Source organism: Sceloporus occidentalis, unplaced genomic scaffold (genome assembly GCF_023333645.1).
Source record: "Sceloporus occidentalis isolate IW3139 unplaced genomic scaffold, rSceOcc1.0.p SCAF_4, whole genome shotgun sequence".
Taxonomy (NCBI): Eukaryota; Metazoa; Chordata; class Lepidosauria; order Squamata; family Phrynosomatidae; genus Sceloporus; species Sceloporus occidentalis.
Window position 1 is genome coordinate 1,491,549 of NW_028316984.1, and position 18,452 is coordinate 1,510,000.

Genomic DNA, 18,452 nt, shown 5'->3' on the forward strand with positions numbered 1-18,452 from the left:
TGGGGTTTACACTCAGATATTGTATTCACCACTTCTAAACATTTTAAAGCATTACTCATACTGCTCACATATTTAAATACATGTTCACCAACAAACATTTGCAAGTAAATTGTGGTATACATTCTTAAAAATATCTGGAATACATAGCTGAAATACAGCTGAACTGATTTTATATCAGTTTCATGCAAGGACATTATTAAAAAGAAAATACAATTATTAAAAACAACGTTTTACACAAATAATTTTATTACAAATCTTAGTTTTTAAGAAGTACATAATCAAGGAATGACCTTTAAAAATATTTTATATTGGCTTGATTATATGGCAAAATCTTACATAAAGATTTTCCAAGATAGTGGCATGTTTTATAGAAATCCAATATAAACCTGCTTTTTTAAATTAAAAAAAAAAAGCCTGGACTAACCATCAAATCTTAAAGCTGCTTATCTGTTCAAAATCAAGTCATTCAGTGTATTAGTGCTTAAAACCCTGAAGATATTAAATACATGAAAAGGGAGTTCATAACATGTCATACATTTTTGAATGGACATTTACTTGAAGAAGTTGATTTCCCACTTCTTTTAAGGTGAGAGTGGTTATGGGGTGGAGGCAAAGCCACAATTAACGAACTGTTGCCATAAATACTAAATACACACATGCTTGCAAACACATTGGAGTGTTCTGTATTCCATTGGAAAACTGGCCATAGAAAGCTAAGAGGGTGACAGGTTTCATTGGGAAGAATTCTGTTTTCTTTTGTTGGAAGACTCATTTAAGGCAGCACACAATTAAAACAAGAGGGAAAGTTTGCATGTCGGTGCCTCCTTTGTTTCAATAAGAAATCTTGCTGTTCAGTCATACCTATTTCCAGAACTCTTATTTATATTAGTATAAATTTGTACAACAATCTTAAGTATAAATAGCCTGGGAATTCAAGATATGAAGGGATTACAAATTTTTTGATAAAGTTTTCCAATATATATAATACTTACAAATAGAAAAGGGGAGTTGCACACATGAAGCAGAGCACTATCCCTCTTAGCACCTTGGTTTATTTTAGTTCTTGATTTAGGGTGGTTATCAGTGCATCACATTGATATATAACGTATATATATCTGAAAATGCTGTTAAAAGCTTATCTTGATTGTAGCTTCTTTCTCTTCAGCAAGTAAAGGACCAGGAAAGCAGAGAGTTTAGTTAGGTAAGTTCTGGTAAGGCACGTGACTGTTTTCATACCTGGCAATGAGGTATGTAGGATACATGCCTAAACATCACTGCTGTTAACAGAATAGCACCATATTGTGACATTAGGTACACCTGGAAAGTCATTATGTTCTTCTCATACAGACTTGGCAACGGCTAACATTTGAGCGTAGTTCCCCTGCTTTCAGCGTGGAAGGAGTAGGTTTTCTGAAATTAAAATCAAAATAGCTATTAGTGCAGCAAAATGTTTTGAAGGCATAGTGTATTAATCCCTCTAATTTAAGAGCAGATTTAAAAAGGCTGACATTAATTGGCTTGAATTTTGTCTCCTTGCCTGATGAAAAACCAGTTTCTTTGAAGTTGTTTCCTACTGATTACTTTAAAGGGCAACAACAGGGCTCATTTGTTGCCATGTTATATTTGAGTAACGCTTCAGGATTATTGGAAGTGCTCGCACTGAAGCATTTGACTCCAATAGCATATGACTGGCCTTGAAATATTCAGTGGAAGAAACTGAGGAAGAGCTGAGAAAGAAAGAACTAATGAAATGCTGCAAGGCTAGAAGTTTACTTTTGTTGGTGACCCAAAAATGACTAATCCACTTATTGGAACTTTGAATGTGTGTGTCTGTGCCTTCAAGTCACTTGTTGACTTATGGTGACCTATCATTTCATAGGGGTTTCTTAGGCAAGGAATACTCAGAGGTTGTTTGCCAGTTCTTTCCTCTGAAACATAGCCTGCAGCACCTGGTGTTCATTAGTGGTCTCCATGCAAGGACTAACCAGAGCTGACCCTGACTAACTTTCAAGGTAGATGGGATCTGGTGCCTGAACATTCTCCAGTAAAGCATATAGATCATCTGTATTTGAACAGCAGCCTCTGTCAACTAGTGGACTGTTGCTGCTTGTATTTGACAGAGATAGAGTGGAGACACACAAAGAAAAGAAGCCATAAAGGATTTTTTTTTAATGTAAGAAAGTTCAGTGTGCTACTTTTAACCTTAAAAATCTAACCTCAAATCTTTTCATTTTCTATCAATTAGCAAGTATAAAATACACCCAACTTACTTGAACATTTCATTTCTCTCAATAGTGGCCAGCCAGAAACTGTAAGCATTGGCATAATAATTGCAGGTGCCTTTGCCATGGCATTCAATGAATGGAGCACTGCGGAACTCTTCAAGACAGGAACCAGGAGAGGCCAGGGCTTGCCCTGATCCTTCTGCACCAGCACTGGTATGCTGTCAATAAGTAAAGGTTATGCATTAATATATCCCAGAAAGTTTCTGCAGCTACATGTTCTTTTACTACATATCAGTCAGCAGCAAGTGCAGTATTTAACAACAATTCAGTGAGGTTACTCTTCAGAAAATATTAAAAACACTATAATATTCTATAAATGTAGACATGATATTTAATCTGCAAACATGGGGGAGGCATTAATACAGCAGTATATACTTCGTGTATTTTTCCATGCTTTTGCTAGAGAGTTTTACTTTGGACCATATAAACTTGTATTAACTTGCTCTTACTGTTCTCATTGTGTTTTGTGAAGTTTCCTTCATGCCTTCAAGTTGCTATACTTATTCCCATGCTTTTAAATTGATGCTGTCCTTTGAATAATGGGAGGGTCTGGAATCAGCACAGGAATGGCTGCGTTGGGCATCTCTTGCCGCATGGTCCCCTCTTTTTTTCTCCATGCTTCTTCTATCCCATCATGATGTCAAGGAACCTTGCAAGCATTGCACAATGGCAGCTTATTGCAACAACATTGCTGGTTGCTGCACAGATGTTAGGCAGTATGGGCCCGAACAGACAGGCCAAAATAAAGCTGTTTCGGGTCACTTTGGAGGTATGCTGTTTAAATGACACATGCATCTAAAGAGCCCAGAAGCGGTGCCAAAGCATGGCTTTGCCGTGGCTTCCGGCTTCTTAGGATACATGCATTATTTAAATAGCACATCTCCAAAGTGACCCGAACCAGCTTTATTTTGACGTGTCTCTTCGAGCTCTATGTGAAATATTTGCCCTGATTGGGTACTGCTTTATGTGTATCCAGTAATACCTATTTGTTAATGGCTTGGGCCCAGGGTACTTGGAGGACCGCCGCTCCCCATACATTCCGCCCCGCACACTCAGATCTGCTGGGAAGCAATTGTTACGTGTCCCAGAGGCAAGATATTCTACCACCATTCAGAGGGCCTTTTCTATCTCGGGCCCCATCCTCTGGAACTCGCTTCCGAATGAGCTCCGCTCAGCCACCTCCCTGGAACACTTCAAAAAGGGGCTTAAAACTTTTTTGTTCCAGCAGGCTGACCCCTAACATTCCATGTTGCCCCCTTCTCTCTCCTCATTGTTCTTGTAATCTTGTGCTAGCTGGAAATTTTTTTAACTGGATTTTAACTGTTGTAAGATATTGTGAGATTTTGTATTTTTTGTATTTTAATTTTTTGTATATTGATTGTATCATGTTTTTGGCTGTTGTGACCCGCCTTGATCCCAGGAAAGGCGGGCTAAAAATAAAGCTTTTATTTATTATTATTATTAAAAATCTCTACATGTTAAAAATCTCTACATAAAGGGCAATATGGTTTCATTTCTTTTAATTGACCGTTTAGAAGGAATAACTACACAACATAAATTATAATAGACTTGTTCTGTGTTTATATTTAATTTTTTCCATTTGAATATTGTTCGTAATAAAAAAAATCCCAATTAATTATTCACTAACAATTCCTCCTTCATATTTTAATATTTGAAGCTTTGTTCCATCAACCAAGGTGCATTTAGTTTGTTTTCCCAGTGACAATAATGCTTTTAGTGTTTTATTGCCACTCAGTTTTGGAGGCAGCCTTTAATGTCAACTTGAAAAAACCCCCCACCAAAAACTGAAGATCACTGGGGATCTGCAAAAGGGTTCAGGAGGGAGATGTTCCCCATGGACCACACATTGTCCACCAGTTTATGGCTTTATATACTAATATTAAACCTTGAATCTGTTCCATTAGCAAATTGGCAGGCACAGAAAATCATTCAGTACAGGTGTTATATGCCATCAACAGCCTACTCCAGGGAAGAGATAGGCAGGTGCATTCTGCATCAGCTGCAGCTTCCAAATCAGTCTCAAGGGTAGCCCCATGCAGGGTGTACTGAAGTAATCTCAAGGCTACCAGTGTCTAGTCCATTGTAGCTGGGCTATGCCAGTCCAGGAACATTAATCCTTAAGGTTCTTAAAATTCAACTAAGTGTGGGTGCGGGGTAGATACTTAGCAGCATTCCTAGATATCACATTGTACCTCCAGAAGAGCTTAAACAGGGTTGTGGTTTGTGAATGTAGGGTGGAGGTAGTTGTACACTGTTTCATTTTCCATGGGAACTTCTCCTAAAAGTACAGTTAGAGGCGATGACAGTGGATCTGGACTTTCCTATATCCAGGAAAGGACTGATTCTCTCTCAAATTACATCTGATGGAAAACAATCCTAGTAAAATGATTAACCACACATTCTGTCCTAAGATCTTAAATGACAAACACTATTTTGAAAAGGCAGTCTTCCCAGTGAAGACAACAAGATCCATTCAGTTGGTCCACTGGAAGGTGGCAACTGCTTCAAGTGACTCTGAGGTGATGGATTACTCTAAATATATCTGGGCTGTTAAAAGCTTGTGATATTTGCTCCTGTATCTATAAAAGAGGAAGGAAGAAAACTGTGGATGCTTTTAAATAAAAGATGGGCATAAGAACTGTGATAATTTAAAAATAACTTGGTGCATTTACCATCACAAAGGAATAGCCTATCCAAAGAGATCTCCAGCCTTCTGGACATGGTGGAATTTGAATAGTTTGACTGTGAACTGCCATCACCATAGCAGGAGCTTCACACACAGCACATCTGAGAAGAAATGACATAACAGTTTAGTTTTGAAAATCCCTAAATACCACTATTCTGGCAAGTGCAGAATTACTGTTATACAAGTATCAATGAAGTTTAAACTGGCAAGCCAAAGTGTTGAACATGTGTGTACATCAAATATTCAAAGTATGAGAAATAAAGGATATTAGGAAATGGTGGAAATATCAATGCAGGAACAATTCAATGTATGCAGTTGTAACGTTTGACAATTGTAAATGAATGAAGGTAAAAAGGAGGGAAAAAAATAAGTTCCACAGGGTAGAAAAGATGGGAGCAGACTTTTAAAGCCTGAAAGCTGCTGAATGGAACCAAATGGAGCTTTCCAGGCCCTTCGTTGGACTGACAGAAGCTGTTGCCCTGGGGTTAACCTTTCCTGGGTTAACCAGGGAGAGATGGGTCATAACTTGGTTTGACTGATTATTAAGCATGATCAACTCCTCACAGCAGTAGAAGACAAATGCTAAGCTTCATCCTTCTGGGGTTTGAAAGATGGATAATGTTCCCTTTTCTCTACCAGAGAAAATCATTCTAGGGGTGAGGGGAGGCAAGGCAGATCTGCTTTTTTTAGGCCGTAGCAGTTCAACATCTATCTTGTGAATTTTAGTGATGTTTGCAGTGGCAAGTTGCTGATGGCAAGTCTATTTCTGTTCCATGTCATATTCATGTGCTTTTACCAATATTTCTGTTGTTTTTCTGCATTAATACTTATTATTACCTGCAATCTTGGTTTCATCTTTGATTCTTCTCTGTCGTTTATCTCCCAGATCCAGGCCACGGCCATGGTCTGTAAATTCTTTCTTTACAACATTGCTAATATCTGTCCATTTCTTTCAGCCTCTACTGCCAAGACTCTGGTCCATGTCCTAGTGGTCTCGTGACTAGATTATTGTAATCTTCTTTGGACAGGGCTTCTCTCTCACACCTTCATCTTTTAATTTCTGTCCAGCATTCACTATTATTACATCCACTCGCCGCTTTGACCATGTTTCTTCTCTATTATCTTCCCTCCATCGGCTCCTCTTCGGCTTCCACATTCAGTATAAGCTTTTGTTGTTGACATTTAAAGCCCTGCACAGGCTGACCCCTCCTTATCTATTTGAATTTCTCTTGCCTTACATTCCTACTCGTTCCCTCCGTTCTGATAATCAAGGTCTCCTGTCCCAGCCTAGGATTTCCACTGCCCCATTCCGGATTCATCCTTTCTCACTCCTGGAACCTTCTTCCCCCACAAGTGCAGCTTCTCACTTCTCTAACCAGTTTTAAAACTGAATTAAAGACTATATTGTTCAGGGAGGCGTTTCCAGGTAGTGTGTGATTGTTTTTGTTTGACATCTGATATTTTACCCGATGTCTGTTATTTGATGTTTTTAACCTGTTGTTTGCTTATTTTATTCTAGCTTGTATTACTATCTACTGTTATATGCATTTGTTATTTTTAGATTGTACGCCACTGGGAGGTTTTATTATTTTTATCGATTTTATCCATTCTATGTACAGCGCTGTGCAAATTTACAGCACTTTATAAATAATAATAATAATAATAATAATAATAATAATAATGGATAGTAAACTACTGATGCACACTGAATATGAGAAGTACAGCTTAGGACATTTCATAGAGAGATTCACAGAGACTGCAGTGTATTTCTTAAGCAACCTCAATGCTTACCTACTGATAAAAGGCTTGATGCTTTCTCCTGTAATGGGAGCCATGCTCATTGGCATTGGCTCAGGGGTAGACAACCAGTAAGAATAATCATTTCTTGAGGCAAAATTGCAAACGTTGTTAATGTTACAAAACAGGAAAGGCATTGTGCTGAATTTACGCAGACAACTTCCTGCTGTACCTGAAAGAGAAAAAATTAAAGGTTGATTCACTTCTTTCTATTGGTGTAAATCTGTTCAGCCACAGAAACCCACTTGGTGACCGTGAGCATGTCACACTCTCTGAGCCTCAGCAGAAGGCAAAGGCAAACCATTTCTGAACAAATGTTGCCAAGAAAACCTTGTTGATAGTGTAGCTTTAGGATGGCCATAAATTGGAAATGATTTGAAGGCACACAACAATGAATCTGAGATATACCTCATGGGTTTTAGGATCCTCAGTGAACAGGTGCTTAAAGCCCATTGAGTCTGTGAGTCTTTCTTCCACTTGTCCCTTCCTCAAGTACAGGAGGATTGTGGCAGTAGGTGGAAACAAAACTAAAGACTCTCATTTACTTCCTTCTCTTCGTAAGCCAGGTTCGGGTAAAAAAATGATGCCCAGGGGCCAATTTTCCTTCTCCAAGGCCCACCACATTCCCTGCTCCCCAAAACTGAAATGGCTAAAAATCCACTTCTGGTTTTTATTTTTTCAACAAAACAAGGTGTGGGAGATTTGTTGCTTGTTGCCCAACTTAAGCTTTCATATTTCTCCATGGATTACAAAGCAAGACACCTTTAGAAAGGAGGGAAAATAAGGGTCTTCAAGTGGTTAGTTGGTTCTGGTTGGGAGCGGCAGCCCGGCAGATGCGCTTTCAGGCGTCTCTGAAACAGTCCTCCACAAGAACATTTTCTTCTCCGGAAAATTTCCAACATGGACGAAGAAAATCCTTAGGCATGGCATTGTCTAAGTGAAGAAGCTCTGCTTGCCCCGGTGTTGCCTGCTCTGTTGCCCCCCTGTCAAAACGGGGGGGGGGGGGAGCTGAAGAGTATCACCGTCCCTGTGGGAAGCCATAAGGCACAAGAGCTGCCCCCAATTTTAACAGAAGAAGAAGCAGAGGAGTTTAAAATTTCAGCAATAAAACCTCTGGTGACTGAAGAGATAAGATATCTTCAGTTAAAACTTCACTACGAGGAGAGAAGTTAACTATTTAAGTATAAAATTAACAAACAAAAATACTGATCTCTACCATAACAATTACGAAAAGGTATGGGGGAAAATTAAAGCAGACTTAAAGAATTGGGAGAATTTACAACTATCTCTTCTTGGGAAGGTTTCGGTAATACAAATGAATGTATTACTCAAAATCATGTTTTTGTTTCAAGCCATTCCTATTCTGCATTCCCTCAAACCCTTTAAAAATTGGCAGTCAGATATTCTAAAATTTGTTTGGAACGGAAAAAGGGCCAGAATCAATCAGAAGGTTATGTGTGATGATTGTAAAACTAGGGAGGGGGGGTTTGGGTCTTCCGAACCTGAAATTGTATTATTTTGCATCAGATCTAAGTTGGTTTTCAACCTGGATTTTGTTAAATGATGAAAAAGTTCTAGCCCTTGGGGGGGGGGGGGACATGAGATATGGGTGGCATGGTTATGTTTTCTATGGAAAGGATAAGATACATAAGGAATTTAAGAATCATATTGTGAAAAAAGCTTTAATTTTTGTATGGGAAAAGTTGAAAACAAGACTATGTAGATCAGAGGGAGCCATCAGGCAGACTCAGCAACATCGAGGACTGCCTGAAGGAAGAGGCCCCTCCCTCTTCAACTGTCATCTCGGCCTCAGAGGGAGCCATCAGGCAGACCCAGCAACATCAAGGTCTGCCTGAAGGAAGAGGCCCCTCCCTCCTCAACTGTCATCTCGGCCTCAGAGGGAGCCATCAGGCAGACCCAGCAACATCGGGGACTGCCTGAAGGAAGAGGCCCCTCCCTCCTCAACTGTCATCTCGGCCTCAGAGGGAGCCATCAGGCAGACCCAGCAACATCGAGGACTGCCTGAAGGAAGAGGCCCCTCCCTCCTCAACTGTCATCTCGGCCTCAGAGGGAGCCATCAGGCAGACCCAGCAACATCAGGGACTGCCTGAAGGAAGAGGCCCCTCCCTCCTCAACTGTCATCTCGGCCTCAGAGGGAGCCATCAGGCAGACCCAGCAACATCGGGGACTGCCTGAAGGAAGAGGCCCCTCCCTCTTCAACTGTCATCTCGGCCTCAGAGGGAGCCATCAGGCAGACCCAGCAACATCGGGGACTGCCTGAGAGCTGGTGGAGGACTACTTCTGCCGCTGCCCCCCCCCATGTCACCTGGGAAGAAGCTCCCCAGAACTGCGGAGGACTATCTTGCCGCTGTGGTGGCTTTTTACCAGGGGGGAGGGGTCAGTGAGAGAGGGGTGTTTTTATGTATTCTTAATTGTTTTATTGATATTTGCTGTGAACCGCCCTGATCTATGGAAGGGCGGTATAAAAATAAAAAATTTATTTATTATTTATTATTATTATTCCACGGTGGTGCTCACCACACAAAGCTTTTTTTTAGTAAAGAATGTATTGCTAAGCCTAAGTGGTTATGCTATTCAGATTTACTGATAGACACTGCAGAGGGTGAAGCAAAAATGAGATCCCAGGCAGAACTTAAAGAAATTGGTATAACATGCCATTGGTATCTACATAGACAATTATATGAAAAATGGAAAATTGATAAGAAGCTAAATGGGATAGAAAACCAAAAAACACAGTGGGAAGAGATTACAATGAAGGGGAAAACAAAATTGATCTCTAGATACTATAAGATGTTACAAGAAAGGGATACAGAAGAGGAAATAATTAGACACTTAATGATAAAATGGGCACAAAATGTTGGCCATAACTTGGACTATGAGGAATGGGTTAAAGTATGGACGAAGGGCTTAAAAATACGACCTCACAAGAACTAAAAGAAAATGTCTATAAAATGATCTATAGGTGGCACTTATCCCCCAAAAAACTATCTTATATGTATAAAAACACAAACCCCACCTGTTGAAAGTGCCAGGAAAAGACTGGGTCATATTTCCATATATGGTGGACATGTAAAATAGCTAAACAGTTTTGGGTTAAAATACACAAATGTTTAAGCATAGACCTAAAGATTCAAATTCCTTTTGCTCCGGAGGTATTTCTGTTAGGCATGATTAGTAATGACCTTGTTAAACAAAATGGTAAATTTCTATTCTATGCTTTAACTTGTGCAAGAATAACCTATGCAAAGCTCTGGAAAAATAATAATTATTTTAAAAAAGTGGTTACTTGGTTGCTTTTTGGTGGCAAATAATGTAAGGAACATCCTTTCCCAACACCCAGGAATTATAACCAAAATACAAGATTCCTAGCAGGAAACAGAATGTGGAGCTAGACAGATTTTGTGCAGTAGGAAGATAAAATGTGTAATAACAAATACTCCTACTCTCTGATGCCCATCTGAAGACACTTGTGCAAGCAGAAGAAAGGAGTCAAATAAAGATAAGAAGTAAGCAAAAATTGTGATCTTATGGGGTTCTGATGCAACCCTGCTGCTCAATGTTAGGTAGGGCAGGCCTGGCAAAGCAGGAGATCTCTCCTAAGAAAGCATCCATCATCCAGATGGGCCTGTCTGTCAGCTGGTTATGAGAGGGTTCTTGAGAATGAGTGTGCTCCTGCTTTCTCCAGCAAATCTGATTTATTAGGAAAGCAAAATGTCCTGCCCCTCCCAAGCTTACATTTATTACAATGTTCATATTTTGATTAAGCCTAATTTACCACATTCTCCAGGACACCATTTGTTAACACTTATCTTTGGCAGACTATGAATATGTCCATTTGCTCTTAGTTGTTGCATAAGTTCATAAAATACCATAGAAAGGCATAGTCTTCTACCATTTTTACTTAGAGCAACTGATTATAGCAAAGGTAAATACTTTTGATAAGCCATTGTACTAAAAAGCATACACATTCAAGTTGGATTTGTTGGGTTTAATCACTTACCCAAGTCCTGGCCATGGGCCCGTTCATTTCCTTGTATATAAAGCAAAGAATATCCATTGAACATTAGTCTCGTTCCAGAAGGACATGGTGGCTCTTCAATGGTTTGGCTGTGTCGGGTCACAAGGAAGCCATGAGCTACAGAGGGACTGCCTGGTGGACCCATAGACCCTGGCACACCTTCAGGACCGGGTGGACCGGGTAGGCCTCTTGGACCTGTAAGAAAGAAACCTCATGTTTAAGACAGTGATACTAGGAAAAGAAGTATATGTTTATGTTTAATGGCTCAGTTGCTAAGCCATTACTTTTTTCTTCAGTACTTTTATAAAGTCTCAGTTTTACCTTGAAAGATTATCTAACAGAGCAGGATGAATTGTAAATGCACACTAGCTTTTCTCTATTATTATATAAGAAAAGCAAGTGTTTTTGAAATTGTGAATTTAAGTTTTCTGAGGGTCCAAACAGAAAGGCTGAAATAAAGCTGCTTCGGGTCACTTTGGAAGTATGTTGTTTAAATGCTGCATGTGTCCTAAGAGGCTGGAAGCCATGCCAAAGCCACATTCCAGTCATAAGGACTAGAGCACAGCTTTGGTGCAGCTTCTGGCCTCTTAAGATGCCTGTGTCGTTTAAACAGCATATCTCCAAAGTGACCTGAAGCAGCTTTATTTTGGCCTGTCTGTTCATGCCCTGAGTCTCATAGGCTGTATTCTCCATCTTCAGGTGGCACCTCTTCCTGGAGCACACAGGCAATTTTCAGATTGTGATTAGCCTCACAATGTGCAGTGAGGGAGGAGCATCTATTTTCCAGATCAATGTGGAAAAACAAGACTGCTCCTTTAATCAATATTTTCCTGATAATAGTGGTGTGGGTGTTCCATTAAATATAATATGAACTGCTAATATGACAAACTTATATTTTTATGTTTGAGGAAGTTTTAGCTGAGACCCACATATGTACTGCAATCATAATTCCCCCAGGGCAATCTAATAAGTATGTATAGGATGAATGTCTTTTATCGCACTCAGAAAAGAGACATTCATGGACAGAAATTTCCACTTTCTCTTGACTTCAGTACTTAGTAACTACTTGAAAATGGAAGCAGGAAAAGGTACAAAGACAACTGCATGCTATGTTTTGGATTTTCCCTTCCATGATTCTTTCATGTAAGCTCTTGAGATCTTGAAGGAACAAGAAATCCATGGAAGACTTGAAATATCTAAGTTTAGCACATATGTATGGTCATGAAAATATAAAGCCCTCTTTTCATTGCTTCAAATACAGGTAGTGAATTGTGGAGAGGGACACTGAAGCAATTTTTCATAAAGGACAAAAAAGAAGGCTTGGGAAAACTTATCCTTGGGCTTTTATTTTTCTTGTCCCTCCACCTTTTTTTTAAATGTCCTGCAGTGAAACAAAGTTCTTCCCTCCACAATGCCCTAGATATTTATTCTTGTGAGGTAAGGACACATTTAGTTAATAAGAATAGTTTAAGAAAAAAAAGATTTCCCTAAAATTGTCTCCTAAATTCACCCCACTGTATTAATTTTAAAAGAAAGTTATGATAACTGCAGGCTCATACAAGACAAGGCAATAGAAGAAAAACAGACTTGCCTGGTGGGCCAACAGGGCCAGTTTCTCCTTTCTGACCAGGTGTTCCATCAAATCCTGGAAGTCCTGGGGAACCATTTAAACCAAAAGGGCCTGTCACACCTGTTGAAATGAAGATGTGCCATTACAATTTATTTAGAGATTCCCTTCTGTTTGTACAGTGTGCCCGCGCCATACGCGAGCGCGCCATACACGGACTTGAGCGTACGCGCTCAAGCCGTGGTGCGCACGCGGGGCGGAAGGGGCGGCGCGTCCCATTCAATTGAATGGGCGCATGCGCCCGTTGTGCCCTGTGCATGCCTGCGCCGCCGCGCACGAGCCCCATTGTTTCCAATGGGGCTCGAGCATAGGCGGAATTCGCCTTACGCGGAGGGATCCGGAACGGATCCCCCGCGTAAGGCGAGGATGGACTGTAATAAGGTACACATTGATTTAGACAAATTTGTGTGTTCTACATATTAGATACAAGAGGTACAAATCCGTCCTTAGTTCATTCAAGATGCTCTTTTTACACTGATTGGTATGAGTTTTCTGTATCATTATATATTGAACCTACGCTAGTACAGATTTTCCTGGAGCATCTCTAGACTTTAAATGGTGTATTATTACATTGGTGCAAACACTACTGGCATAGGATACCTTACCAGGTTCCCCCCCCTCTTGAATCTTCTTTGTTTTCTTTGTATTGTGCAGTCAAACACAACATTTACCATTGTTAGCTGTGTGTACACATGTGAGTGGCATAAGGCAATCTGAACCTGCATATTTTGGAGATTCTCAGTTGTTGGGCTCTCATTACCTGCACCAGAAGGATTCATTAAGTGAAAAATACTGTGAGGCCCCTGATCCTGGCAGGTTGTCATTTTCATGTGCACATAAGATCTTGGAGTCACTTCCCCACTGCCCAATATGGCACAGTCGTGCCTGTGCGTGGCTAATGCAGGAACACTGTAAGCATGCTGCTCCATAACTAGCAGTGCCAGTAGTGTTGCTATTGCCAAGGTGGGTGGGGGGAATGGCTGACTCTGTTAATATATATTTTATTTTTAATTGTGCTGCTGTTATTCTCTGCTATGCTGCTAGGAGCTGGTAGGATTCTGAACAGCAGCACATACATATCTAGTTTGTTAGAGTGAGCATAACTGCAATTGTGTTATTTTCTGCTTATTTCTTACATGCAAGCTCAAATTGTAAAGCAAATCGAACTTTAACAAAAGATCTTTATTTTACAGCGCTATATAAATAAAGCTTAATAATAATAATAATCTTCAGCCAATTGAAATGTAAACATCAGCTTTTAAAAGGAAATCCAAATGATCAGGAATTTGTACAACTACTGTAACGTAGGACACCAACCAAAGAAAAGGAAAGGAGTATGTTGATTGTTCAGTTGATTACTTTCCTGATTTTCCAAGTTCTTCTATGTTTCTGTATAAAGATACTTTTATGTGAAGATCTATATCAAGATGTGGTAAAGTATCTTCTTTCTTCTATGTTTCTGTATAAAGATACTTTTATGTGAAGATCTATATCAAGATGTGGTAAAGTATCTTCTATGTCAAGATCCATTTTTATAATAGTAAAATTTGAAATCTTCATTAAATTCTTAGTAATCTGCCAGAGTAATAACCCTGATATTCCTATAGATGATGCTGTCACTCCTGTTCAGAAAAGGTCTGAGCTGCACTAGTGGATACCGTTAGTGACTCATTAATGGCATGTATATGTGTATACAATACAAAAATCAGTATTTGAATACAGGTGTCACCATACAGGTCCAAAATACATTGCAGAAATAATCCAATTTGAGACTGCTTTAACTGCCCTGGCTGAATGCTAGGGAATTCTGAGAACTGAGACATTTAACCTTCTCTGTCAGAGAGCTCTGGTGCCATAATAAACTACTATTCCCAGGATTCTCTAGCGCTGAGCCAGGGTAATTAAAGCGGTCTCAAACTAGATTATTTCTGCAGTATGTTTTGGACCACAGACATCCAGGCAGTTGTGTGAATCAGAATTTTCTTGCTATTTCTTTTATAGAAACTATAATGACACAGAAATCCCTCTCTCAAGGTTCCTCAAGCAAATTACCATGCTAATTCAAACATAATTAAACATAAACAAAAGTCCCATATTGTGCAAAACCAGGCTAACTAGGAAGATAGGAGTAAATTTATTAAAAGTTTCTGGATTAGACTAGAGTTTCAGAAACCTATTGAGCGGAACCAGGGAAGTAACACAGAAATTCTAGACTTGCTCTCAGGCTCCATCTTCTCACCTTGTTGTCCTTTTGGTCCTGGAGGACCAGAGGATCCTTTAGCGCCAGGTGGGCCTTGCAGACCAGGTAAGCCTGGTTCACCTTTCAGAAGTTGGAAAGGGCCTGGAGGACCAGGTGGGCCTGGGAAGCCTGTCAAAGAGATGCAATGAAAAGTACAAGGTCAGATTCCGCTGTAAAGATTCTGCCACTTTTGCCAAGAACAGTCTGTCTTCTTCACACAAACTCAAAATATCTTTTCAAAATAACCAGATATGTTGCTAAGATTTACTATGCCATTACCTACCTTTTGCTCCAGGAAAGCCTTGATCACCTTGTTCTCCTTTGAGTCCAGGGACTCCTGGAGGACCTCTTGGACCTGGAGAGAAAGACAACCTTCATACTATTACAATATGGAGTTCTTCATTTACCTGAATCACATTACCCATACAAAATAATAAACTCCTCCAGAGGCTTTTCATCCCCCCCTTTTTCTTTTTTCACGTTTTCAATGCATTACACTGAGGTATAGTCCCAGGTATAGTCCTAACCAATATTTTCCAACATATTATTTTAGACTGCTTCCACACTGGAGAAATAATCCAATTTGACACCTTTTTAACTGCTATGGCTTAATGCTATGGAATTCTAGTTTGTTGTGGCACAAAAGCTCTCTGACAGAGAAAGCTTGATGCCTCACAAAACTACAATTCCCAGAATTCCATAGCATTGAGCCAAATTAATCTTTTTCATGGTCAAACAATATTTAGCATGTTTTTGATTAGGTATTTTCTCAAGTAGCAAAAGATATCTGTTTGTCACAGCACACGATTGTCCTAACATTTGTATTCAGCATGCTTTGTTTTGTCATTGGTCACTGAGCTGAGGCTTGCAAATTTGGTTAGGGATACATTCCTGAAAAAAATCATGCTTGTGGAGCAAAACACAGGCTTAGCACCAAGAATATGTATTCCTCTTAACTTCTAGTTGGACCTTGTCAGCTTCTGAATGAGAGAGAGAGAAAACTATTTTTCCATTCACAAAATTAAGACATGAAGATTGGTAAGAACCGAATCTTTTGCAGCCAGTTCTATTCTCATGTTCATCTTATAGTTACTGAATTGAGTGATGATGCCATAAATTACATCATGCATTGTAAATTGCAATTAGCCTAAAGGACTATTTCCTCTTTGGTGTGACACAAAAACAAGGGACAATGTTTGCTATTAATATTCTCTGTCATACCTTGAGGGCCTGGTATTCCAGGAGTTCCAATGTCACCTTTTTGACCAGCAGCTCCAGGGAAGCCAACATTGCCCTGTACAAGAGAAGAAAACCCACAAACTCTCAGTTGTGACATTCAGAGGATTTTGGACAAAAGTGATGTGTGAATTAGTTCTTAAATCAAATAAAAGTCCATATTTGGTTCCCTGCATTCAAAAGAGAAAATAGGAGTTAATACATAAAAACAAAGATGTAATATCAGCATGGTAGCTCCAGTTCATGCCAAAATAGAAGCAAACAAGAGAAAGGATGAGAAACTGTGAAACCTCAAATTATCAGCCAGAAGAATCAGATTCTGCACACAAAATGAATGGGTGACAATGTTTGCTGCATCTGAGAAAGATGGCAGGACAAAGTTGATTTTGCTTCAGGGTTTTTTGGATGATACTGGTCATCTGGATCCCTTTCCATTTAGCTTTCAGTCCAGTTGAACCTTACCTTGACAGGATTTTCATGATGCAAATTATTCATGCATTATCCGAACACTCTTCAAAGGCAGCCCCACGTAGAGCACATTACAATAATCCAAATGTCATGTAACTATGTGTCATCATGGTCAGATCTGACATCTCAAGGAACAGATGCAGTTGGTGCACAAGCCTTAACTGTGCAAATGCAATTCTGTCCACCACTGAAACCTGGGCTCCTATGCTCAGAACTGAAGACAGCCACCCAGTCTTAAACAACTACTCATTTACAACAGGATACATACCATGGATGGTAATAAAGGGACAAGACTCTGCCACAAGTTTCTGCCACAAACCCAAATGTCAACTCTGTCCCCATATCTACTCTGGGACCAATAATATCACTTATAACATCAGAGTTCCTTTTACTTGCTCTTCCGCCAATGTGAGCTATGCCATCTTATGCCAGCAATGCCCCTCTACATTGGACAAACAGGACAGTCTCTACACAAGAGTATTAATGGACACATATTCCAACATTAGAAATGGAAATATCAAAAAACCAGTTGCAAAACATTTCAACCTTCCTGGACATACAGTATGGGATTTAATGGTTGTGGTTCTTGAACAAGGAAATTAACTAAGGAAGACTTGAAAGAGAAACTGCTGAAGTTAATTATATTTGCAAATTCCAATCCCTTAGCAGAGGTATGAACAAAGACAAAGGCTGCATGGTACACTACCTATATTAGTACAAGAGTCCTTGCTACTGCACATATAACAAAAGGAATTTTCTTGGAGAGCGTTTTGAATCCAGAGAAACTGAATTTTGTTAAGCAGATTTATAATTTTCACATAGCAACACTAACTGACCACTGTAAAGATCTGAAAGATTTGAATCACCTTACCCAGACCACTGACAATTTAGGGCAAGGGACAAGATTTGCATCTTTCTAAATCCTATTACAATCTATTTTAATATTGTAACAATTTAATTCTATTTTAAAGTACAACTTTTTAATGGTTTTAATTGTACTGTACTGTTCTTTTAATATTGTGCGCTGCTCTTGGTTTCAGTTCTGGGGAAAGAGCAGGATACAAACAACAACAACAAGGACAACAGCATTCTATCCCACTCTGACAATTGTATAAATATACTTTATAACCTTACTATAATTCTGTACTAAATCTGAAGAAGTGGTTTATGCTATGAATATTCATGCTAAAATAAAAACCAATTCATCTTAAAAGTGATGCTACATTTCTTATTTGTCCTCTGTCTTTTTTTTATGCTGCAATGCAAGAGACTAACATGGCTGCTTCTTTGATAACATTATCTTTACACACAATATTTAGCTTGGGGTTCAAAGATGAAGTAATAAATCCTAACATTTGTCTAAATGATGTCATTTCAGTAAAATAATTTTCCAAGTCAATATTCTAAGTAAACTTCCCCACTGGCCCAAGGGGAGGCCCCAACAAGGGGTTTAGTGCAGTTCAGAAAATGGTATAAACCAGTACATTGTGGAGTGCTACCATCTCAGGAAATATACATCACAGGGGTAACCAGAGACAGTACTTACAACATTGCATCCCAGAATACAATTAAATACAGTGGGCCTTTCGTATACAGTAGCTTTTGGTTTCAGGAGCTCCGTGGATACCAAAATCCGTGAATGCTCAAGTGCCATTAAATACAATGGCATAGTAAAATGGTGACCTTATATAAAATGGCAAAATCAAGGTTTGCTTTTTGGAATTTATTTTTTAAAATAATATCAAGCCATTTCTAATGTTGGAATCCATGGACACAGAGGGCCCATATAGAAAGCCCATTCTTCAGGACCTCTGAAGAAGGAAGTCAAGAAGACCTCAGTCCTTGAGTTTCATGTCATCCTCATATATAAGGAAAGAATAACTGTGGTCAGACTGGGGCCACTTTTCAGGATGGCCAAGGGCATGAGGGCTTGCTAAATATATTATTTCATTAAACATAATGAGAATGTAATTAAATCATATTATTTTCAATTAATTATCAATATAATGTGTAATATATATATATATATATATATAATGATGTATCATTGGTAC

At 39.3% G+C, this 18,452-nt stretch overlaps 1 protein-coding gene across 2 annotated transcripts in view; it reads right to left on the reverse strand.

Moving 5' to 3' along the window:
• Positions 1–252: 252 nt before the first annotated feature.
• Positions 253–18,452, reverse strand: part of LOC149313402 (uncharacterized) — a 162,781-nt gene continuing 144,581 nt past the window's right edge. For both annotated transcript variants that reach the window (XM_089519048.1, XM_089519050.1), the window contains 9 exons: positions 15,916–15,988; positions 14,978–15,049; positions 14,695–14,823; positions 12,420–12,518; positions 10,811–11,023; positions 6,784–6,961; positions 4,979–5,093; positions 2,271–2,443; positions 253–1,410 (listed from right to left, as the gene is read on the reverse strand). In XM_089519048.1, the coding sequence (XP_089375174.1) occupies positions 1,329–1,410; positions 2,271–2,443; positions 4,979–5,093; positions 6,784–6,961; positions 10,811–11,023; positions 12,420–12,518; positions 14,695–14,823; positions 14,978–15,049; positions 15,916–15,988 (1,134 nt within the window). In that variant the 3' untranslated portion in view covers positions 253–1,328. The remainder of the gene's footprint in view (positions 1,411–2,270; positions 2,444–4,978; positions 5,094–6,783; positions 6,962–10,810; positions 11,024–12,419; positions 12,519–14,694; positions 14,824–14,977; positions 15,050–15,915; positions 15,989–18,452) is intronic.